General features: G+C 43.3%; 2 protein-coding genes across 5 annotated transcripts; both read right to left on the bottom strand.

The window, feature by feature from the left end:
* Positions 1–2,707: 2,707 nt before the first annotated feature.
* On the bottom strand, positions 2,708–5,700 carry LOC136707110 (zinc finger protein 135-like). Of its 3 annotated transcripts, none has more exons than XM_066681008.1 (2): positions 5,205–5,700; positions 2,708–4,171 (listed from the first exon to the last, which is right to left on the bottom strand). In XM_066681008.1, exon 2 carries the CDS (start codon positions 4,067–4,069, stop codon positions 2,813–2,815), a length of 1,257 nt encoding a protein of 418 aa, XP_066537105.1. In that variant the 5' UTR covers positions 4,070–4,171; positions 5,205–5,700; the 3' UTR covers positions 2,708–2,812. The 3 variants fall into 3 exon arrangements, with proteins under 3 accessions (XP_066537105.1, XP_066537107.1, XP_066537106.1); XM_066681010.1 differs by having other exon boundaries at positions 5,440–5,700; XM_066681009.1 differs by having other exon boundaries at positions 5,456–5,700.
* Positions 5,701–9,172: 3,472 nt separating this feature from the next.
* Positions 9,173–13,091, bottom strand: LOC136707114 (zinc finger protein 502-like). Of its 2 annotated transcripts, XM_066681016.1 has the most exons (3): positions 12,663–13,091; positions 12,428–12,574; positions 9,173–11,154 (listed from the first exon to the last, which is right to left on the bottom strand). In XM_066681016.1, the coding sequence occupies exon 3, from the start codon at positions 11,046–11,048 to the stop codon at positions 9,843–9,845; it is 1,206 nt and encodes a 401-aa protein (XP_066537113.1). In that variant the 5' UTR covers positions 11,049–11,154; positions 12,428–12,574; positions 12,663–13,091; the 3' UTR covers positions 9,173–9,842. The 2 variants fall into 2 exon arrangements, with proteins under 2 accessions (XP_066537113.1, XP_066537114.1); XM_066681017.1 differs by lacking the exons at positions 12,428–12,574; positions 12,663–13,091 and adding an exon at positions 11,640–11,721.
* Between the last annotated feature and the right edge of the window lie 1,673 nt (positions 13,092–14,764).

Raw genomic sequence — 14,764 nt, 5'->3', positions numbered from 1 at the left:
TTTGTATTAGTGTGTTTTCCAGAATAAAAGTCTCTGTGAATGTTAAATCTGTTTGTGTTCTTCCAGGTTCAGATCAACAAAGACATGTTTTGAACACTATATAATAATTGACAATATCTGAAGTAGAAGTATGGTCTTGCCCCAGACCTGTTCAATGAAATGTGGTTTATATCCAACCTGAACAACAGTTACACATTTATTAATGTAAATGATGAATGATTTATTTACAATAAATAAATTAATTAATAAATAAAATCATACAAATACCTGACAAATACAGGTCATATTCTCAGAAAGATAATTTTATATTTATGTTTTTTCTTACACTGTTAGTAAGTGCCTTATATGAATTATGACGGAAATCAACTTTCATATGTCTCACTTAAAGACATTAATCTGCATTTACCAGCTTTCTATTTAGGTGTAAAGGGTGTAGCGCTGACATCCTGGTGTCAGCAAAACTTTCCTCACCTCCTTAAATGGTGCTACAGTTATATTCAGGTGCCCACAGTGCATTCACCTCCTCTTAGATGGAAGTGAAATGACCACACGATGACCAGGAAGTCTTTATCTCTTTGTTCATGCGTTTGTGTATTTTCAAATCCAAGTGTCTGAAGGTGTTTCACACTGGTGCGTGTTACTGGTTCTGTTGTGGGTGAAAGCGCTGATGTATTTGGAGATGTCTGTCTCATAAAATTCGTTCCACCATCTAAACACTGATCAGAATTCCCTCCTGTGTGGATGAGCAGGTGAGTCTGGAGGTTATTATTATGCCCACACACTGAGCGGTGGTATGGCTTTTCTGCTGTGTGTCTACGCCTGTGTGTTTGGAGATTACTACGTCGACTAAAACGCTTCCCACATTCAGAACACTGGGGCAGTTTCTCTGCGGAGTGAATGTGCTGGTTAAATTATTCACTCTAGTTTAACGCTGCCCACACTCTGAGCAGGAATGTGGCTTCTCTCCTGGTGAATATTCTGGTGTCTTTTGAGAGAACTATGGTCATTAAAATTCATCCCAAACTCTGTGCAGGAATGTGGTTTCTGTCCTGTGTGAATGTGTTGGTGACTATTAGGAGAACTGTTATCATTAAAACTCTTGCTACACTCAGAACACGAACAGTTTCTCTCCAGTGTGAATGCTCTGGTATGTTTGGAGATCACTTTGCCTAGAAAAACTCTTCCCACACTTGAGCAGTGACATGGTTTTTCTCCAGTGTGTCTTTGCTGGTGTTGCTTGAGATGACATTGTTTATTTAAATCCTGTCCACATTTGGAATGCGGTTTCTCCCCAGTGTGAATGCTCCACAGAGTGAAACTCTTTCCACACACTGGGCAGCACGGTGGCTTAGTGGTGAGCACGTTCGTCTCTCAGCGCTGGGATCTAAGGGTTCAAGTCCCATCTGGGTGGATTTTCCATGTTCTCCCTGTGTCTGTGTGGGTTTCCTCCCACAGTCCAAACACATGAATATCTAATAACTGTCCTGGTGAATGAATGTCTGTGTGTGTGTGTGCGTGCCCAGATATGGATTGATGCAGTCCTCCAGGTGGACGGTTGTTCCTGGTCGAGAGTACACTGTGCGTGTTTGGCTGTTTGACTTTGTGTCACCACACTCCTCAAAGACAGTCACCCGGAGGAAACCCATGCAGACACACGGAGAACACACCACACTCCTCACAGACAGTGACTCGGAGGAAACCCACGCAGACACAGGGAGAACACACCACACTCCTCACAGACAGTGACTCGGAGGAAACCCACGCAGACACAGGGAGAACACACCACACTCCTCACAGACAGTCACCCGGAGGAAACCCACGCAGACACAGGGAGAACACACCACACTCTTCACAGACAGTCACCCGGAGGAAACCCACGCAGACACAGAGAGAACACACCACACTCCTCACAGACAGTCACCCGGAGGAAACCCACGCAGACACAGGGAGAACACACCACACTCCTCACAGACAGTCACCCGGAGGAAACCCACGCAGACACAGAGAGAACACACCACACTCCTCACAGACAGTCACCTGGAGGAAACCCACACCACACTCCTCACAGACAGTAACCCAGAGGAAACCCACACAGACACAGGGAGAACACACCACACTCCTCACAGACAGTCACCCGGAGGAAACCCACACAGACACAGGGAGAACACACCACACTCCTCACAGACAGTCACCCAGAGGAAACCCACACAGACACAGGGAGAACACACCACACTCCTCACAGACAGTCACCCGGAGGAAACCCACACAGCCACAGAGAGAACACATCACACTCCTCACAGACAGTAACCCAGAGGAAACCCACACAGACACAGAGAGAACACACCACACTCCTCACAGACAGTAACCCAGAGGAAACCCACACAGCCACAGAGAGAACACATCACACTCCTCACAGACAGTCACCCGGAGGAAACCCACACAGACACGGGGAGAACACACCACACTCCTCACAGACAGTCACCCGGAGGAAACCCACACAGACACAGGGAGAACACACCACACTCCTCACAGACAGTCACCCGGAGCGGGACTCGAAGCCACAACCTCCAGGACCCTGGAGCTGTGACAGAGACACTACCTGCTGTTCCACCACGCTGCTCTTGGGAAATACAAATTTGCACAAATACAGCTTTAAGTAAAATATAGTAATTTTATGTTCCATAATATAGTAATTTACAGAGCTATATTAACATTCACTAATCAGTAGTATAATTTTGTTTAAAAATAAAAAACCCGACCCTCATAAAAAAAATGCCTAGTGAGTCTCTACCCACACCTTAAAACAAATGTCTTAAGGTGCTCCCAGACTCTGTTCAATGTCAATGCATCTGTTCTGTGTAAATATGTTGTTGCTTTGGAGATTCTTCTGACAATTCAAACTCTTCCCACCCTCTGAGCACCGATAGGGTTTCTCTCCTTTGTGAATGAGCTGATGCTTTTGAAGATTCCTCTGACTAGATAAACTCTTCCCACACTCTGAACATGGATGCAGTTTCTCTCCAGTGTGAATGAGCTGGTGTTTTTTGAGAGCATCGACCCTACTAAAGCTCTTCCCACATTTTGAACAGTGAAAGGGTTTCTCTCCCGTGTGAAGGCGCTGGTGCTCTTGAAAATATTTCAGTCTCGTAAAACTCATCCCACACTCTGAACAGTGAAACGGTTTCTCTCCGGAGTGAATGGCCTGATGCTGTTGGAGAGTAATCTGTTGAGTAAAACTCTTCCCACACTCGGGGCACTGATACGGTTTGTCTCCAGTGTGAATGCGCTGGTGAGTTTGGAGATTACCCAGTTGATTGAAACCCTTGCCACACTCAGAGCAGACGTAGGGTTTCTCTCCTGTGTGAATGCGCTGGTGTTTGTTGAGAGAACTCTGTTGATTAAAACTCTTCCCACACTCTGAGCAGAGATACGGTTTCTCTCCGGTGTGGATGTACTGGTGCGCTTGGAGAGAACTCAGCTGAGTGAAACTCTTCCCACACTCTGAGCACTGATACGGTTTCTCTCCAGTGTGAATGCGACGGTGTGTTTGGAGATGACTCTGTTTAGTAAAACTCTGTCCACACTCCACACAGGAATAACGTTTCTCTCCGGTGTGAATGCGCTGGTGGTCTTTGAGAGAGCACTGATGAGTAAAACTCTTTCCACACTCCGGACAGTGATATGATTTCCTTCCAGTGTGAAAACGCTGGTGTCTTTTGAGAGTGCTCTGACGTGTAAAACGTTTTCTACACTGTGAACAGGAATACGTTTTCCTTCCTGTGTGAATGTGCAGGTGTGTTTGTAAATGACCTAACTGAGTAAAACGTTTTCCACACTTAGAGCAGTGATACGGCTTCTCTCCGCTGTGAATGCGCTGGTGTTGCTTAAAATTACTCTTTTGATTAAAACTCTTTCCACACTCTGAGCAGTCATAATTTTTCCCCTTGTCTGTAATATTCTGTGTTTTTGTGCCGGGTGGAGTATTTGAGGGAAAAGTAAAGGATGAATCCTGAGACTTGGAGGTTCCATACTCTGTATCTTCACATTTAATCTCTTCTAGTTTCAACATTACGGTATATTCCTCCTGGTGAAGTTACTTGATGAACTGGCAGAAGTACAGTCGAAAACCACTAGGAGCAGGAGAAGTATTCTGATGGGATGTTATTCTTTTCTAGAAAATAAAAAGGGTAAAAGAGGGAAAAAATGTCAATATCTGCTGCAAAAAAAATGTGAAGTGGCAATGGATTTGATTAGATTGCATATATAGTATTAAAAGTACTCTGCATAGTCCAAGCCCACAAACTTCCAGGTTATGGTCAACTCAGATATAATTTTGAACTGTTAATTAGGGCGCTTTGGTTTTTTTCCTGTAGACAGTGAAAAAAAGAGAGAATCCTACCAAGGATCCAGAGAACCTAGGGTCTCTAGCTAGAGCTGTGTAGAAGTGACACACTGTGGTGAATAATAATAATGATATCAGTATTAACTCCTATTTCCGACCGTCCCCTAATTCTGGCCACTGCTGTATATGGTGCAATTCCGCTCTCTCTCTTCGCCAATCGCATTGGGTAAAACAATAAAACATAAGATCAAGTCTTAGTAGGGCATTTAAACATCAGTCTTGCAAGAAATCACACATCTAAACAATATTTAAGTGTCTCTAACAGTGCTGTAATTCTTTGTGTGCAAAACTGCATGTGGAACACAACACATTTCCATTTCGTGACAGATATTTACCTCAGTGTGAAAGTTAGCTTAGCGGCTAGCTTCCTTTTCTCTGAGGGGAAAATCTACCGCAATTTTAATCCTTACATGTAGAGTACGGATACCAACACAGGACAAACCTCTCAAAACCACTGAATGTGGTAGTAACGGTCTCGTTTGACTGTCAGAAGCAGGGGAGGTGGCCGAAGTTAGGGGGCGCTAGTAATCTTAGCAGTATTGGCACCTACTTAAACAAAAGCGTTTTTATCTAAAAACACATTTTCTTTCAAAGTCAAGCAAGTCTTGGACCTTAATCTACACACATTTGACTCCTGAAAAATGTTGATTTGAGTGAGTAAAGTACTTCTATTTATTTAGAGTTAGCTAAGATTTCCAATATTGTGATTAAAGTGGCCGGAAATTGGGGTAATTACGCTAATAAGAAAGGAGAAATAAAGTTTTACTAATTCTGCTCACTATAGTGACCAGTCTTTACTCACCTGTATTTTACACACGCAGCCCTGTCTTCTACAGGTTTTACAGTACACAGGCCTATATCATTTTCACCACTAGTGGCCTGTAGTGAGCCCCTGAAGTCTCGAGAAATGAACCGTTCCTCAGTGAGGTTGGCTGCAAGGCTTCAATGTTTCAGGAAGCTCGTCCTGTCCGTCACTAACGGTAATGTGCAGCCTCTCGGGGCTCGTGGCTTTAGAGAAGAATGTGAAAAAGACTTACACTTGTCTTTCTTTACCTTCAGTAAAACTGTTTTTCTCCAGCGCTTAGCTCTCCTCCCGCTTCTCCCTCACACACAGTGCTGCTCCGTAAACACCCGCCCCTGCGCTGTGATTGGCTGATAGGTCTTAGACGCTGCTCTCTGATTGGCCCGTTGCCGTAGAGACCGGGTCTTTGTTGCCATGGGGCTGTTTTCACTGGAGAACAGGCAGCAGCACGTTTGACCACCACCACGGGTCTCTGAAACATAGCGTTTTTCAAACCAAAGTTACCACAGTCTTCGCCCTAATGGGGTGCGGACAGAGACCAGAGACTCAGCTGAATGAATAGGAGTAAAGAGATAAAGCGCCCAATTAAACCAAATGTCAGGTTTATAAAGTGCCTATGTCTAATGGTGCTTTTCCACTTAATGGAATCTATTGATTGGACCCAGCTTGGCTTTTTTGATTTTCCAGTAGCCAAATCTGGTCCTGGTCCTGGTCCCTGGAACCGGGTTCTTTTTAAGTACCTGCTAGTGCCTGGTAAGAAGCGAGTTGAGTAGGTACTAAATTTGACTTGTAAACTTTCCAGATCGCTGATTGGACTGTAGGGAGGCATGGTGGTGCAGCAGGTGGTGTCGCAGTCACACAGCTCCAGGGACCTGGAGGTTTTGGGTTCAAGTCTCACTCTGGGGAAACTGTCTGTAAAGAGTTGATGTGTTGTCTCTGTGGGTTTCTTTTGGGTGCTCCAGTTGTCTCCCACGGTCCAAAAACACACACTGGTAAGTGATTTGGTGACTAAATAGTGTCCATATGTGTGAGTGTGTGTTGCCCTGTGAAGGACTAGCGCCCCCTCCTTGGTGTGTTCCTGCCTTGTGCCCAGTGATTCCGAGCTGTGCTGTGTCGTTGCCAATAATATCAATGTTATTTTTAAAACGATTAAAATAAAAATCTATATTGTGATATTAGTGATATTCAGACTAGTTTACGTAACAATGTCATGCAGTCACCTATAATACGGCATCCGTTCTTTACATGAGTCATGTAGCTACAGTGAAATACGGTGCAAAGTGGCTCTGAGGAGGAGGCATTTGCTCCAAAAAAGTGGAGTGGCTTGTGGAGGTGGTTACATTTAGTATTTTTAGGTATTTTTCAGTGTTTTGTCACCATCGCCAAGGATATCGTTATCGCCAAAATGCACTAAAATATTGTGATATTATTTTAGAGCCATATCGCCCACCCATACCCCCGGACCCACCACAACCCTGAACTGGTTAAGTGGTTAGACAGTGAATAAATGAATGAATTAATGATTGGCCAGCGAGACTTGTCAATCACCATGAAATGGGGACAGGGGTTGGACAATGAAAGTGAAACACCTGGTTTTAGACCACAGTAATGTATTAGTGTGGTGTAGGGCCTCCTTTTGCGGCCAATACAGCGTCAGTTTGTCTTGGGAATGACATACACAAGTCCTGCACAGTGGTCAGAGGGATTTGAAGCCATTCTTCTTGCAGGATAGTGGCCAGGTCTCTACGTGATGCTGGTGGAGGAAAACGTTTCCTGACTCGCTCCTCCAAAACACCCCAAAGTGTCTCAATAATATTTAGATCTGGTGACTGTGCAGGCCATGGGAGATGTTCAACTTCACTTTCATGTTCATCAAACCAGTCTTTCACCAGTCTCGCTGTGTGTATTGGTGCATTGTCGTCCTGATACACGGCACCGCCTTCAGGACACAGTGTTTGAACCATTGGATGCACGTGGTCTTACTGGTGCAGTGTGGAGTTAATGAAGATTGGCCTCCAGACTGCTCCAATTTAGCCATGAAACCTCCCACACTACAATGACAGGGGTTTCACTTTCACTGTCTAACCCCTGTAGACCTACAGCAAGCACTAGTTGCAGTGGTCACTTTTGTTTGTTTTCGAATCACATAGGCAGCTCGAAAAATTACATCATGGTGTTTTTAAGAGGTTCAAAGGCTCCTTGGATCAGTGGCAGATGAAAAACTCCAGCGAGAGGGAGAAAAAACTGCTGTGAGAACTGGGGTATCTATAAGTGGATTTCCTTCCAAAATCTCTGTTTGCATATGTTTAGTGCTGTAAAGAAATATCGGCAGAAAAACAAATGCAGAATGAGTCATGTTTCCATCCACTGCACACAAACAGATGACACAGGACCCTGTGATCAGGGACGGAATCGAAATGAGGGAGAGGGTCGAGTGATCTGAGTGGGTCGTTTACATAAAAAACACACTGTATATCAAAAAGCTTGACTTAATATTGAGTCGTTAATATTCTATTTTGTTGAGCATCTGTGTCATTTCCGTATGCGGAGCTTGTTCTTAATGTTTCGAGAAGAAAGTAAAATGCTGTATGAGTCTACAATATTCCACACAAGCTCTAAAATATGAAGCTCGAGCGCTGGTGTGAGAACAGATTGGTGAAGTGTGAAGGGGAGAAGAGTCGGGGTGAGTCCATTAAAAGCCTGTGGTTGTGGGATCAGTTTGTGTATAAACCAGCTGAAACGTCAGTTTATTCGAAAAACCCTTGTCCACCTTTGCATTTTAGCAAAATTCTAACTTTTCCACCGTTCACGTTTTTTCATGTGTATTTTCATAATTTGCAAAAGCTTGGTGGAGGGAAACCCGTTGTGGGAGAACTCTGGCACGGAACTGTGTTCAGTCAAAAATGTAAAAAAAACACAATGTATGTGTAAACAGAGCCTGACATTACCTGCGCTGCTGTTTTTCCACGGTTACAGTTACAGGGTTCAGAGAAGTCACTGGTTACATTTTACGTGGAAACGCATGGAGCCAAGGAGGATTCAAAAGCTTGTGTTAATTTGTATTTTATACCCTTGGGTCCTTCAGAAGAAAAACAAAAGCAAAATTCAAATATATGAATTTATTTCAGTTACAGGTTCAGTTCCCACTTCGGTCCCTGAATAACGTGTAAAAAAATAGTCTTTTTGGGATTTCTGCAGTCATGAGTTTCTCCTCTGCAGAGCTGGAGGTGCCACTGAATTTTCTTAACATTGATTCTTACCTGTGATCTCCTATTTGGGGAAATTCCACTGTGCTCTACGTACAGTGGAAATAATCAAATCAAATCAAATAATGATGTCATGTCCAAAAGTACAGACTGTGGTTGGGCATGGGGCAGGTCCTTAATCCACAAAAATATACTATATACACACTCCAAGTTCAGTGGTGCTGAAAAGCTTAGATGAGTGATTTTATATTTCACTGCAGATAAAGTTTATCTATTCAAATTCAGAACTGACACTCCATACGCCATGTCCCTATTCAAGAGATACATTCATCAGAATCCTTAGAAAAAGTAATACACAACTTGAGAGAACGAACAAATGTTGCTCAATATGTTCTAAGTCAGTATTAATGTACTTTAAAGAGCGAACCACCACTGAAACAGCAATATAACGTTCAGAGGTGTTGGTTTGGAATGTGGCTGGAAACTTTCAGACCTCTTTATTCATTAATATCACATACAAAAAATCAGACATAAGCCATGGCTCCATGTACTGGGTATGTGAGAATTTCAGAAAATGCAAAATAAACATTTTAGATTACTCATGATTATAAATGCTTTAGTCTTGGAAGACATGTCCTTCACTAACTTCACAATTATCGGAATTGTCTGTTTGATCAAGGATCCAAAGAACCGCCCGTATTAGTGTTCTTCCTCATGGTGAGTTCCGGGGTGGCATAGGGATGCTGTAAGCAGTTGACTGACTGCGTGAAACCTATCCACAGATGTGTGAGTGACTAAGTGGTGTACTGCCATGCTTGGCAATTATGCAATTAAGCATGTCTACCAGAGAGGTCTCCAAATCCTTGGATGTTAATCAATGCAGGTTTAAAAAAGATTTTGTACACTGATGGAACAAAGTATTAATTAACATTCATTGATTCAGTGTCTGTAACCGTTTGTCCAGTTAAGGGTCACAGTGGGTTCGGAGCCTATACGGAAAACCCTGGGCACAAGGCGGGAACAAACCCTGGAGGGGGCACCAGTCCTTCACAGGGTGACACTCACACATTCACACCTACGAACATCATTGAGTCGCCAATCCACCTACCAACGTGTGTTTTTGGACTGTGTTTGTACCCGGAGGAAACCCACACAGACACAGGGAGAACACACTAAACTCTTCACAGACAGTCTCCTGGAGCAGGGCTCAAACACACAACCCCAAGACCCTGAAGCTGTGTGACTGCGACACTGCCTATTAATTAAGTGTATTATTAATTTTTATGATTCACTAAAATACTGTTACTTAGGTATATTAAAAAATACATGAAACTTTACATTTCCCAGCCAGAAGACTGCAGAGCTATTTCTGTATGCAACTGCATTTTCAAATGGAGTGTGAAGGTACTTACACACTGCAACGTTAACGCATCTATTCTGGTTGAACGGACTGTTGTTTTTGCAGATTCTTCTGACCGGTCAAACCCTTCCTACTCTGTAAACACCGATACCGTTTCTTTCTTTTGTGAGTGACCTGGTGTTTTTGGAGACTACTCAGACTGGATAACTTTTTCCCACACTCTGGGCACGAAACCCGTTTCTCTCCAGTGTGAATGAGCTGGTGTTGTTTGAGAGTATTAATCCTACTAAAGCTCTTCCCACACTCTGAGCACTGAAAAGGTTTCTCTCCTGTGTGAAGGCGCTGGTGTTCTTGAAAATACTTCAGTATCATAAAACTCATCCCACACTCGGAACAGTAATACGGTTTCTCTCCAGTGTGAATGTACTGATGCTGCCGGAGGGAGCTCTGTTGAGCAAAACTCTTCTCACACTCCGGGCACTGATACGGTTTGTCTCCAGTGTGAATGCGCTGGTGAGTTTGGAGATTTCCCAGTTGATTAAAACCTTTCCCACACTCTGAGCAGACGTAGGGTTTCTCTCCTGTGTGAATGCGTAAGTGTTTGTAGAGCGTACCATCTTTATTAAAATTCTTCCCACACTCTAAACACTGATACGGTTTCTCTCCGGTGTGGATGTACTGATGCTGTTGGAGAGAAATCAGTTTGACAAATCCTCTCCCACACTCTGAGCACTGATAGGGTTTCTCTCCTTTGTGAGTGCGCTGGTGCGCTTGGAAGGTACTCTCCTGATTAAAATTCTTCCCACACTCTGAGCACTGATACGGTTTCCCTCCTGTGTGAATATGACGGTGTGCGTGTAGACGACTCAGTTTCGTAAAACTCTGGTCACACTCCGAACAGGAATAACTTATCTGTCCTGTGTGGATGCGGTGGTGTCCTTTGAGGGAGCACTGGTCAGTAAAACCCTCCCCGCACTCTGAACAGTGATATGATTTGTTTTCTGTGTGAATGTGTTCGTGTCTTTTGAGGTTACTCTGACGTGTAAAACTTTTCCCGCACTCTGAACAGGAATATGGCTTCTCTCCGCTGTGAATGCGCTGGTGTTGCTTGAAATTACTCTTTTGATTAAAACACTTCCCACACTCTGAGCAGTCATACGTTTTCTCTTTGTCTGTAACGTTCGGTAGGTTACTGTGCAGATTAGATGAGGATGTTTCCTGAGAACTGGATGATCCATACTCTGTATCCTCACATTTAATCTCTTCTAGTTTCAACATTGTGATATACTCCTCCTGGTGAAGTTTGTAGGAGGACTTGTGGAAGTAGAGTAGAATGACCTCGGACACTAGACGCAGAAGAGCTGCACAGGGGTGTTATTCTTTTCTGGAAGAGGAAAATGAAATGGAGGGTAAAATATCAATCTCATATGTAAAAGAATATGGAATGTGGAATGTAGATTGGCGGTATCACATTAGATTTAAGCTGTGAGTGTGAAAGCATACTCTGCATAGTTCAAGCTCACAAACTGACTCTTCAGAGTTATCGTCAACTCAGATACAACATTTGAAAAGTAAATGAGCCCAGATTACAGCTGCGTGCTGTGATGGTTACAAGCAGGACTGCAGATTTGCCAGAATTTTAAAATGTTGATGCTATATGAAAATGATCATGAGACAAATGGTTGGTCTATGGTTATTCAGTAAACTGTAGTGAAAGGCATTTGCAGACAACAACCCACCAGAAAGGCGTGTCCCTTTCTTTTTAAATGGTGTAATGCATCCAAAACCACAACCTCCTTTATTGCCCGTACTTCACATAATGGTGCGCCATGTGCTCAGAAGTCAAGCATAAATAAGGAAAATATCTACTTAATCTCACATTGCAAGTTGCCTCGGCGCCACTTTGTTGATGGCAACAATGTAATTTCAGTCCATTTTGGGAGTTCCCACAGGGTCTTTACTGCAGACAGAATACATGCAGTTAAAGCATCCCTTACAGGGAAGTGGGAAACTCAGGACAAACAGCTGTGTGTGTTTCTGACACCTATAGCTCAAACATGCTACCTTTATATCCCCGAGTGAATCACGTCAAAAGGCATCTCTGGGCATTACACTGTCACTCAGTAACTCACACGATCACACCAATGGACCAGGGGCACTGTAACCACGGAAATCATTGTTTTGATGCATTTAAAATGAAATTATATCCTGGATTGCTGAACAGAACTACAGGAAATGCCCTGCAAATTCACTACGCACTACATCTCCCACAATGCTCCAGAGTCTTTCTACAATTTGAGCAGATAATGCTTTCAGTCAGAGCCAGTTTACATTGCTTTTTCACACAAAGTAATGGACATTTGTAACTATCAGATTTAAGTCATCCGCACAACACACAAGGTAATGATAGCATGTATATGTCAGAGGAACAAATGTGGATTAATGTTGGCAAATGGTAGTGCCAAACATTTACACCTTTTCTCTCTCTCTCACACACACACACACCTGTGGACAGTTTCAGGCACCCACCGTCACTCACACACACCTGGGGAGAGTTTTACAGACTCAGCCTCTCTCTCGCTCTCTCACATCTCACACGTGTGGACAGATGAACACAAACACACACCTGAGTAGATTCACACAGACACTCCACCTACCAGCATGTGTGTACGGACTGAGGGAGAAATCCGGAGCACCTGGAGGAAACCCACGCAGACATGAGGAGAACACGCCGCACTCCTCAGTGTCCCAAGGAGAGAATCGCACCCAGAGACCCGGGAGCTGTGACACCACCTGCAGAGCCTCTGAGGCATTAATAATAATAATGATAATAAGAAAGGAGAAAGGAAGTTTCACTAATTCTGCTCACTATTATGACCAGTCTTTACTCACCTGTATTTTACACACGCAGCCCTGTCTTCTACAAGTTTTACAGTACACAGGCCTATATCATTTTCACCACTAGTGGCCTGTAGTGAGCCCCTGAAGTCTCGAGAAATGAACCGTTCCTCAGTGAGGTTGGCTGCAAGGCTTCAATGTTTCAGGAAGCTCGTCCTGTCCGTCACTAACGGTAATGTGCAGCCTCTCGGGGCTCGTGGCTTTAGAGAAGAATGTGAAAAAGACTTACACTTGTCTTTCTTTACCTTCAGTAAAACTGTTTTTCTCCAGCGCTTAGCTCTCCTCCCGCTTCTCCCTCACACACAGTGCTGCTCCGTAAACACCCGCCCCTGCGCTGTGATTGGCTGAGAGGTCTTAGACGCTGCTCCCTGATTGGCCAGTTGCCGTAGAGACCGGGTCTTTGTTGCCATGGGGCCGTTTCCACTGGAGAGCAGGCGGCAGCACGTTTGACCACCACCACGGGTCTCTGAAACATAGCCTGTGGGCTGCGCGGGTGTTTCTCAGAGCCAGACCATGCTGAAAAACAAACAAAACATTACAAACCATTAGGGATTAATTGTGCTTCTTTGTGTTTTAATTGTGTTTTACCTCGTGGTTCCTGTTGTGTAAACTATTTTGACTCTAAAGAGTTGTATATGGTAGTTGTTTGACTGTGTGGCCGCCACATTGGGGACCTACTTATTACTGCAATCACAACTCAAATTAAAACTTAAACGTTTAAATTGTTTTATAGTTTCTCATCGCTGATAGCAAGAACACAGCAGACCACGGTTGGTCCACCGAGGGCAAAGTTGGAGGTGGGAGCGTTTTCTGGAGGGAACACCAGTCTTTAAACAGACATTTGACAAAATGTGACATTTAGGCCTTTTCCTATTGAGTCCATTTTACATACTTTTTCCTTCATTGCTTTATTTGTAAATTAGATTAGTAAACAGTTTTAATCAAGAACAGTGTAAACATTTTCAGTGTAATCTTTTTATATCAGGTCTTCTCATCATTGTATGACTCCAAGTTTTTGGTAATCATTTGTATTAGTTTTTTTTTCCTGAATAAAAGCCTCAGTGAATTTAAAACCAGTTTTTATTTGGAGATTAAAAACTAGTTAGACTTGTTCACAGGACAGTAATCTGAGTGGTCTGATGATGGAGCAGCAGTTGCATATAGTCAGCGATGTACTGAAATTTTTAAGCCAGAGCAATATGTACTCTTAAGGATGTACCCATTGAAATGAAAAGAATTGAAGTATGGATCCCCGACCCAGTTGTATGTGTCATGTTTTTAACCATTAACAGAGTTCTTCTAGTCCGTGTTAAATCAGAGGAATATTATCCTCCAAGAATCTGTTCCACTCTCAGTGCGCAGGGTCATATTATTTACCTGTGAACCCTGGGGGGGGGGGGGGGTCTCTTACATACTAAAGCAGGGGTGGGCAATCCTATCTGCAAAGGACCGCTGTGGCTGTTGGATTTTAGTCTATTCGGGCCAAAGCACACCTGATTTCACACCTTTAATTAGTGGGTCTCAGTAAAACAACTGATAAAGTGACCTGGTTGGTTGGAACACAAACCAGCAGCCACACTGGCCCTTTGCAGATAAGAGTGCCCACCCCTGTATTAAAGCAACACAGGATTTAAATGAGACGAGCTCTGAAGCTTGTACATGATCTGTGTATAAATTGCTCAGATTCTGTCACAAAAGCATAGGCTGGAGTCTAATGTGCTAACAGTTTTCCATTTAATCCTGAGATGAAAATGCTAATACAGCTAACAGACTTCTGGGTGTTTTGAGACTTTCCAGCTGAGAGAGACGAGCTGTGTATGAGATAAATGTATTCATCTTTCACATCCTTTTACATGAGTGCTGTGATCTGAAACCAGACAATTTTCTGGTTACCCAACATGGCGCACATGCCACAAAAATCATGTGACTGTGACCCATAGATGGCTTTCTGATGGTATTGTACAGTAATCTGATGGAATCGCCTATGTGATGTATTTAATAATAACCATTATTTTTTAAAAGTTTGTAATGGTTCATAAAGGTCTTAAAAACAACTTAAAGGTGACATTCACAATTTTAATCAAAATACATTTTCA

The sequence above is a fragment of the Hoplias malabaricus genome, chromosome 9, assembly GCF_029633855.1.
Source record: "Hoplias malabaricus isolate fHopMal1 chromosome 9, fHopMal1.hap1, whole genome shotgun sequence".
Taxonomy (NCBI): Eukaryota; Metazoa; Chordata; class Actinopteri; order Characiformes; family Erythrinidae; genus Hoplias; species Hoplias malabaricus.
This window is presented reverse-complemented; position numbering and strand designations above follow the sequence as displayed.